Here is a 10,162-nt window from a genome sequence, read left to right as displayed (position 1 = left end):
CATTGTGAATATTATTGTGCTCAAAGATTTCCCATTTACCTCCTTGTTAAATTCCACATATAATGGTTAGTGGCAGCAAAGGAATAGGAAATAAGAGGTTCCTTTTAGATCCTTATCAGAACTTCCCTATTCTACTGTAGAACAATTTTACTTAGGCACTCTGTCTGTGGATAAGTTCTACACCATTTACATATCAGATTTTCTCTGGGTGAGAACTGGTAAGTGTATGGTTTATTTGTTTTGAGTGTGTCTTTTTCCATTAATAGCTGCAGTTTTTGATTTTGGAAATTGCATATATATATTGCGCGCACACACACACTGGGAGGGGAAATTGGGGAGAAATGGGGAGGGAAAGAGAAAGCAAGTGAGTGTACCCAGGATAGGATCGTTTTTATAGAGATGTGTCCTTGTTAAATATCTTCTGACACAGGTTAGAGACCATATACTTTGCTTACTAGGGGGCTGAGGAGTATGCTATGGCCTTACTGGCTTTTGGTCCTTCTCCAATCTGCAAGAACAAAGACTTCTGTCTTTGTTAACTGGTAATGTGTTAAAATGAGATCTAAATCTGATCTAAATCAAATTACTAAAATGTGATTTCTCTGTGTTTGAGATAGCAGTCTCCACAATCAAACTAAGGCAATAAATAAAGATGGTCGGTAACATGTACTTAACAGTAAAAAGACTTCTGAGCAGAGCAGATAAAATTATGAAAAACAGCCTCATGTAAAGAATTATTGGAGTCATCTTTTACAACAATATCTTTTTCCTTTTTTTTATTATAGCTTTTTATTTACAAGATATATGCATGGGTAATTTTTCACCACTGACCCTTGCAAAACCTTCTGTTGCAACTTTTCCTCTCCTTCCCCCCACACCCTCCCCTAGATGGCAGGTAGACCTATACATGTACATCTTTTACAACAAATTTGTATCTTTGTATTTACAATTGTGCCTGTTTGTGCTAGTGACATTTTATTGTTTGCTTTTGTGATATTGTGAATAAGGAACCTGGAAGGAAAATAAAAACCTTTCTGTGTCTCGTGATCTAATCTGTTTATCTTCTTTAAGGCTTCAAAATAAGTCTTTCTTTACATTCCTGAACTTAGAGGAAGCTTTTGGGAATGCAAGGAAAGACTGATAAGCAAGGGAATCATTTCCCTCAGCCATTAGAAATTAATGACATCATAAACTAATTAGAAACAGTGGCTAAAATGTAAACTTTCTATTATGAATCTCCAAATTGTGGTATTGAATGCTTTTATAAATGCTAAAATATCCTAAGTTTTGGGTGAACATTTAGAATTTGTTTTGAGGAAACTGAAACCATAATTGAAAAGTTAGATGGAAAATAATTCAACTTTATGGTTTTATAGTTGAGGTCATTTTGCCAATTAGAGAAAGACTGTGACATTTCAAAGTGAAGGGAAAAACAAGACTGAAGCTCATATTTTAAATATTCTTTCCTGATTTATAGAAAAGAGAAAAGTTTTATAATAAATCAGGTAAATAAATTTTAATAGAAAAATTAGATATTTGGGAGTTTAACAAATTATGTATCACAACAAAATGTAGCAAAACCTCCAAAAGATGGGAGTAACAGATGATATTGTCTCCTCAAAAACCTGTATATGGGTCAAGAAGAAACAGTTAAAACTGAATAGGAACAACTGGTTAAGATTGGGAAAGTCATATAAAATTGGAGATTTTAATTTCTTTCGATGTGAATATTAACACTTTTTAAATTAAGCTATTGGAAGGTTTTTGCTATGTTAAAAATATTATTGTTTTATGATGGCAAGTAATACAGAATTGGTAATTTTAACCATAAATGTGAATGGGGTAAACTTCCCCATAAAGAGGAAGTGGTAGCAGACTGGATTAAAAGCCAGAATCCTACAATATGTTGTTTACAGGAAACACACCTGAAGCTGGGAGATGCATACAAAGTAAAGTTAAAAGGTTGGAGCAGAATCTACTATGCTTCAGGTGAAGTCAAAAAAGCAGGTCCTGATCTCAGATCAAGCAAAAGCAAAAATTAAGCTAATTAAAAGAGATAAGGAAGGGCACTATATCTTGCTAAAGGGTAGCATAGATAATGAATCAATATCGATATTAAACATATATGTACCAAGTGGTGTAGTATCTAAGTTCTTAAAAGGAAAATTAAGAGAGCTGCAAGAAGAAATAGACAGCAAAACTATAATAGTGGGAGATCTTAACCTTGCACTCTCAGAATTAGATAAATCAAACCACAAAATAAATAAGAAAGAAGTCAAAGAGGTAAATAGAATACTAGAAAAGTTAGATATGATAGATCTTTGGAGAAAACTAAATGGAGACAGAAAGGAGTACAATTTCTTCTCAGCAGTTCATGGAACCTATATAAAAATTGACCATATATTAGGACATAAAAACCTCAAATTCAAATGCAGAAAGGCAGAAATAGTAATTGCATCATTTTCAGACCATGATAAGGGGAAATTTTATATCTCTCGAGGCCTACTTGCATAAAATAGAGAAAGAGGTCAATGAATTAGGCTTGCAATTAAAAATGCTAGAAAAGGAACAAATTAACCCCCCCAGCCAAACACTAAACTTGAAATTCTAAAATTAAAAGGAGAGATCAATAAAATTGAAAGTAAAAAAACTATTGAATTAATTAATAAAACTAAGAGTTGGTTCTATGAAAAAACCAACAAAGCAGACAAACCTTTAGTAAATCTGATTAAAAAAAGGAAATAAGAAACTCAAATTGTTAGTCTTAAAAATGAAAATGGAGAACTTGCCACCAATGAAGAGTAAATTAGAGCAATAATTAGGAGTTACTTTGCCCAACTTTATGTCAATAAATTCGGGAACTTAAATGAAATGGAAGAATACCTTCAAAAATATAGTCTGCCCAGATTAACAGAGAAAGAAGTAAATTGGTTAAACAGTCCCATCTTAGAAAAAGAAATAGAACAAGCCATTAACCAACTCCCTAAGAAAAAATCCCCAGGACCAGATGGATTTACATGTGAATTCTACTAAACATTTAAAGAACAATTAACTCCAATGCTATATAAACTATTTGAAAAAAATAGGGATTGAAGGAGTCCTATCAAATTCCTTTTATGACACAGAAGTGGTACTGATACCTAAACCAGATAGGTTGAAAACAGAGAAAGAAAATTATAGACCAATCTCCCTTAAAAAAAACAAACAAACAAACAAAAAACCTATTGGTTTTAATTGGATATATTTTAAGAAACTAGACTAATAATTGCTTAATTTTTAGAAAAGGGGAGGGGGGAGAAAGATCCTGTAAAATTTTCCTTGTATTTGCCCTCCAAATTTCTTCAAAAAGGTTAGGAAAATCTAATTATTAGCTCTAAGAAATAATTTGTGTATTGGTTTATTTAGAAGGCAACCTTACCCTTTCTTATTACAAATACTTATAGAAGGCCAGAACTTTGGAGAAGTATACTTGAAACAAAGATACTTACAACAAAGTGTTAATTCAGTGGAATTGATGAGATGATGGTTTTTTAATATACATACTTAGTATGGTGATGTAATGGTTCTCTAGTTCACACATACATAGTGTGCTGTAATGATGTAATCATACCAAGATATTTAAGGGCTGATTTGGACTAGAAATGGGACATTCTATCTTTGATCATCTTCCTGGTGGCTCTACTGCCTCCTGCATGCTTTAATTCCAGAAAGCTAGCCTAAACACTACAAACAATCCTTGATTAAGAGGGAAATTTTTTTTTAAGTGTTTATGGTGTAGATCTTTTATGATTTCAGGTTGCAATTATGAAGTTTTACTTGGAATACTCTGTAATGAAATTAGATTTTTTTACCAACTTAAGTCTTAATAGATTCCACTCTTGATTTACTTTTGCTTAAAAAGGTACAAGATGAATTTTAGGCCGTATTTGAGAATGGGAAATAGTGTAATACTAAAATCTTTTGATTTTTTTAAAAGACCTGATAAATTTTTATTTGCTTAGCTAATTGATTCTAACCTATAGGATTGTGTCAATAATTGTATTTCTAAATTTAATTTGAAATTTGTTAGGTATGGTAAAATCTTGTAGGAACTGTAATCTGATATTATTTCTTGATTTCAGGTATGATTGTTTGAAGTCAGTCAAATGCTTACAGTTCAATTGGGAATGAGATATCATGGCCAATAGATGTCTGGCTCTGAGACAATGGTTGGGGGAAGACAGGGGAAAGCAGACTTTGAGAAGGATAAGGTTTTCCACACAAGAACTTCCTACCTCTTAATTCAGAGACTGGCCCTGTCACATACTTAGGCTGCTCATAAAATTATTACTTGAAAGCAAATGGAACTAAAGATGCTTTTATCCAAGCATACATGTGTTGAATCATATGACCCTGTGACTTAAGAGTACCAATATTGATGCTGCTATAATCATATGCCTACTTTTTCCTTTCATACCAAATCTATAACCAGAAAGATTTATTTTCAAGTCAGATTCTCATTTTTTAAAAGATCGTTCAGCATCTTGATGGCAATGTTTATATAGTTGCAGAATTAAGAAAAAATTGCAAGGAGGTAATTAAGAATTGAAATTCTCTGAAATCTCAAGTGAATTGTGGATTTTTAATGTAATGTTATCTCAGAGACAAGATTTGAGAAGTTATGGGAGAAGTAAAAATTAGGAGGGTTTAGCAAAGTTTATGTGATTTGTTTTATAAAAGATTTTAGCAGGACTGTCTAAGAATCTACAAGTGATGTGAACCAGAGAAGCCACCAAGCTGAAGAGAAGCCCTTTTTGGAACTATTCTGAGACCAAGACTTTTTTCCAGAATGTACAAGACAAGCTATTTCCACAGAACCAGACAGCTATATGGGACATCTGGGACCCAAGAGAAAATGAGCTAATAAAATGGACATTGAAAATGAGTTACTATGATGGAATGCTACAGTGCTTTAAGAAATGATGATTAAGTTGGTTTTAGAAAAATATGGAAGGCCTTCATAAAAGAATAAAGAATGAAATGAGATTGACCCAGAGAACAATGGACATAGTAACAATGTTTGAATTAAAAAAAAAAAAAAACTTTTCTGATTATTATATCCAAATCAATTACCAAGGACCTATGAAAAAAGATGCTATCTACCTTCAGAGAAAGAAATGATAGAAATATGCACAGTATGATTTTAACATATATGTAACACACTTATCTGTATGGGTGTATATGTGTAATGGCCTTCTCTAGTGCAAAGTGGGGAAGAAGAGAGGAAAGAGTTTGGAACTTTAAAAAAAATTTTAATTAAAAAAAAAAGAGCAGATCACTGGGATATGTGAAGATTTACCATTAGTTAATGTCAATCATTATTATTTTGGCTTTTTTTATATATTTGCTTAGTTTTCTGAATTGCCTTGTGACATGTAAATTTCCTTTTTAAATTCAGTCCATGGCTTTAGATAATCCTTCTGATATGATCAATCAGTTTTGTTATTCTTTCTCAATTACTAATTACTGTTAAAGACTATTTTGCACTTTTGCTTGAAAGATTTGTGTTGATGTATTCTACTGTTGATAATGATTATTAAAGATCTCATAAGATTAGCTTATAGATAGGTGAACTATGAGATTTCTCTTTCTCTGATCAATAGGGAAATTGAGAAGATTTAATTGATCCTGCATCATTTTCTTATTGATCCCATCTGCAACTTATTGCTTTTGTCCTACAAATACTGAGGTCTCATAATAGGTTAAATTTAGAAATCTAGCTCTCCTGCTAAGTGATTCTTGCCTCAAGGAATTAAATGACCTTTGGAGTCAGGTATCATATCCATACCACCTAGCTACACTTCAATGATGTATGGTTTGTTTTGTGTCTGTACCACTATCTTGCACCTGGGCTTGAAAAATATGCACTCCTGAGAGTGCCAGTTGGGAGAAGATGGAGGTGGGGTTATTACTAGTTCCCATTTCTAACTTTCCAATCAATCCTATTGTTCCCTATGCCTCAGATGTTATTTTTAATTCCAAGATGTCACCTACCCTATTTTGTACTTCTCAAAATTTATAAAAGAGGAAGTATCCTTTTGCTTCTAGTTTTTGGTATAAATGGAGGCAAGTCACTGACCCATGAATTGACAGGCAGCATGACCTTTTTAATAAAGGTTCTATAGCTTAAGAATTGCCTCAGTTTACCTTCTTGTTAGATTTCACCCTTAGGAGATGTGAGGCTTTCCCACAATTCTTACATTTCGAGGAATCTCTCCAGCATGAATTCTGTGATGGATATAAAGTAATGTCCTCAGTGTAAAAGCTTTTATACCCTCCAGTATAACTTCTTTGATACACCATAAGCTTTAAGTTGTAGAAGTAAGCTCTCCCACACTCCTTACATTCATAAAGAATCTCTCCAGGATGCATTCTCTGATGGACACTGCAACAGAACTTCTTTCTGAGGACCTTCCCACATTTGCATTTTTAAGGTTTCTCTGTAGTGTGAATACTGTGATGCACAGAAATGTCTTAAGCCTAAAAGCCATCCCACATTGACTACATTCATAAGGCTTTTCCCCAGTATGAATTCTCTGATGCATATTAAGAATTGATTCCTCTTGAAGGCCTTCCCACATTCACTACGTACAGTTCTCTTCAGTGTGAATTCTTTGATGACAAATGAGTGCTAAGATGTAGTGGAAAGTCTGGCCACACTTCTTACATTCATGAGGGGTCTCTCCCAGTATGAATTTTCTGATGCGCATTAAGAGTTGACTTCCTATTGAAGGCCTTCCCACATATACTACATTTGTAAGGTTTCTCTCCAGTATGAATAATATGATGCAGAGAAAGCTGTGTCTTAAGCCTGAAAGCCTTCCCACATTCCCCACATTCATAAGGCTTCTCTTCGGTGTGAATTCCTTGATGGCGAATAAGTGCCGCCTTGTAGTGGAAAGTCTTCCCACACTCCTTACATTCATAAAGTGTCTCTCCAGTATGAATTTTCTGATGCACAATAAGATATGACTTGCTACTGAAGGCCTTCCCACATATATTACATTCATAAGGTTTCTCTCCAGTATGAATCATATAATGAATAGAAAGCTGTGCCTTAAGCCTGAAAGTCCTCCCACATTTCCCACATTCATAAGGCTTCTCTTCGGTGTGAATTACTTGATGGCGAATAAGTGTTGAGTTGCAGTGAAAAGCCTTCCCACACTCCTTACATTGATGAGGTTTCTCTCCAGTATGAATTCTCTGGTGCATGGTAAGAGATGACTTGCTAGTGAAGGTCTTCCCACAAGTATTACATTCATAAGGTTTCTCTCCAGTATGAATACTATGATGCACAAAAAGCTGTGTTTTAAGTCTGAAGGCCATCCCGCATTCCCTACATTCATAAGGTTTCTCCCCAGTATGAATTCTCTGATGTTTAATATAATCTGAATTCCGATGGAAGACCTTGCCACACTCCTTACAGTCAACAAAAATCTTTCCAGTATGAATTCTCTCGTGCAGAGTAAGCTGTGTCTTAATCCTGAAGGCCTTCTCACACATACTACAGCTATAAGGTTTCTCTCCAGTATGAATTCTCAGATGTTGGCTAAGATCTGAGTTGCGCAGGAAAGCCTTCCCACATTCCTTACACCCATAAGGTTTCTCTCCAGTATGAATTCTCTGATGCATATTAAGTTGTGCCTTACTCCTGAAAGGCTTCCCACATTCATTACATGCATAAGGTTTCTCTCCAGTATGAATTCTCTGATGCTCAGTAAAATATGTCTTAGTCCTGAAGGCCTTCCCACATTCACCACATTCATAAGGTCTCACTCCAGTGTGAATGCTCTGGTGTTCAATAATCTGGGACCTGTTCCAGAAAGCTTTTCCACATTCACTACATTTATAAGGTTTCTCTTCAGTGTGAATTCTTTGATGTCGAATAAATGCTGACTTTTCATAGAAAGTCTTCCCACACTCCCTACATTCACAAGGTGTCTCTGCATGAGTTTTCTGATGCACAGTAAGATATGACTTGCTACTGTAGGCCTTCTCACATATACTACATTCATAACGTTTCTCTCCAGTATGAATTCTTTGATGTTTAATATAATCTGAGTTCCGATAGAAGGTCTTCCCACATTCACTACATTCATAAAGAATCATCCCAGTGTGAATTCTCTGATGCACAGTAAGTTGTGTCTTAATACTGAAGGCCTTCCCACAGACAATACATTCATAAGGTTTCTCTTCAGGAAATTCTTTACTCCCTGAAAGGAAGAATAAAGAGCTGATTAACCTTGCTTTTTCCCCTCTTTCCCAAGGGTCCTACTTGCTCAAGGTTTTAGGACTATACTTTTCTTTTCCTGCTTGCAAGGCTACTCTCACTAGTCTCTCAATAAGAATCACAGTTTATCTTACTTAAAGGCATAGTGACTCAAAGTTAACATATGAATGAGGTGACTTGGGATGAAATATTTGGAAAGATTAATCAGCCCTTACTCTGCTATAAGTTCTTGACATTTGGGTGGCATTCAGAAAATGACAGATGAATTTGAGAACTTGCAAATATGTCCATATTATTACCTGAGGTGAAAACTGAGCATAAGAAAAATAGAGAATTGATGAATTTAGCATAAAAAGGAAAGATAGAAACATAAACTAAATAAAATAAAGAAGAAATATGACAAAAAAGGTCATATTAGACAATCACTGCCATAAGCTTCTATAAATCCAACATATCTATATTGTAAGGAATTCAAATTTGTAAAAGATCCAATTCCAAAAGGTGAATGATCAAGACATATAGTTATTTTTCAGAAAAGAAATTACTAATAATTATCTAACAAATTACTCAAACTCTGATAATCAAGTAATTAAAACTAAAAACCACTTAGAGGTCTCACCAAATAGTAATCATATTAGCAAAGATAGTTTCAAATAATAAATTTTGGCACTTATGGTTGAAAGATACTTAGGAAGCTACTTTTATCATTTTTCTGTAAAGCATTCAAGCAATTTAAGCTAGAGCTAAAATATCTGTTCATGTGCTTTCATCTAATGGTTCTTGAAAGCAAAGAAAGATTTCTCAAAAAACATTCACCACAGCTTTCTGTGAAATAGCAAAATGTGGAAAACCAAAAAGTCCAATGACAGGATTATATGCTGTCACATGAACATATGGAGATAATTTCAAAGAATTAAAAAAAAGATGTTGGCATAAAATGGAAATCTGAAGGAAGGTAAATTAGGTTACAATTAAATATTTTAAAAAGAAAAAGGAGCAAAGCAATATTATCATAAAAATAACATAGAAGAAAATATTATAAGGGGAAATAAAATGATAGAAGTGAGGTAGGGGAATGCCTACTTGTGATCATCTTCAATGAATAGAAGAAGAGATATTATTCTTGTAATGAGACAACAGCATTCTTTGAAAGTGAAGGTACATGTGAGTAAAGGCACACATAAAAAGTTAATATCTTGAGTTAAAATATTAAGTTTTAAAATCATAGCTCTTTTTCTATATTTTACAAGAGCTTCAATCTAAAATGGCCAATAAGGCAGTATTTTGCTAATGACCCATCTCCTCAGGTTTTATGTAGTCACCTGGACAGCTACTTCTTAGAATATCTGGCTCCAGCATCCAAGATTCATTCTTTCTTTCCAATTGGTAGATCACATCTGGTTTGGAAACTGCAAATCCTGTTCATTGAAAAGCAAAAAGTGCTAGGGATAATCATCTCAAAACTTCATCATGAAACAGATAAATGAACTCTATCACAACTCTTAGTAGAAAGGTGGGGAAACAAGGGTACAGAATGTGTTTTATACCACCAAGGGCACTATCTATGTTAGCTAATTTTGTGTGAGATTTTTTTTTTCAATCAAGAAGGGCTCAATGGGCTGGTTGGAAAGTATATTAAGGTTTATTTTTAAGTACAAGAGGGGGCAGAGAGAAAAATGACATTTTTTTTAAAAAGCACCTTTATAACTTAAAAAGAAAATTCAAAACATGTTCAGGTTTCTTTGGGGAGAGGGGAAGAAAGTAGACACTCCAAGGATAGGACTTGGGACCACTGAAGGGTTATATTATGGGAGAACTGGTTACAGAATAGGACTTAATATTCAATTTAAAATAACACAGAGGACAAGATACATGCTCAAGGATAATAAAAAG

At 34.0% G+C, this 10,162-nt stretch overlaps 1 protein-coding gene across 1 annotated transcript; it reads right to left on the bottom strand.

Moving 5' to 3' along the window:
* Positions 1 to 748: 748 nt before the first annotated feature.
* LOC127547502 (zinc finger protein 420-like) lies at positions 749 to 9,682 on the bottom strand. The gene is made up of 2 exons (XM_051974423.1): positions 9,592 to 9,682; positions 749 to 8,252 (listed from the first exon to the last, which is right to left on the bottom strand). The coding sequence occupies exons 1-2, from the start codon at positions 9,626 to 9,628 to the stop codon at positions 6,709 to 6,711; spliced, it is 1,581 nt and encodes a 526-aa protein (XP_051830383.1). The 5' UTR covers positions 9,629 to 9,682; the 3' UTR covers positions 749 to 6,708.
* Between the last annotated feature and the right edge of the window lie 480 nt (positions 9,683 to 10,162).

The sequence above is a fragment of the Antechinus flavipes genome, chromosome 2, assembly GCF_016432865.1.
Source record: "Antechinus flavipes isolate AdamAnt ecotype Samford, QLD, Australia chromosome 2, AdamAnt_v2, whole genome shotgun sequence".
Taxonomy (NCBI): Eukaryota; Metazoa; Chordata; class Mammalia; order Dasyuromorphia; family Dasyuridae; genus Antechinus; species Antechinus flavipes.
The sequence above is the reverse complement of the archived record's forward strand: the minus strand, read 5'-3'. Positions and strand labels throughout refer to the sequence as shown.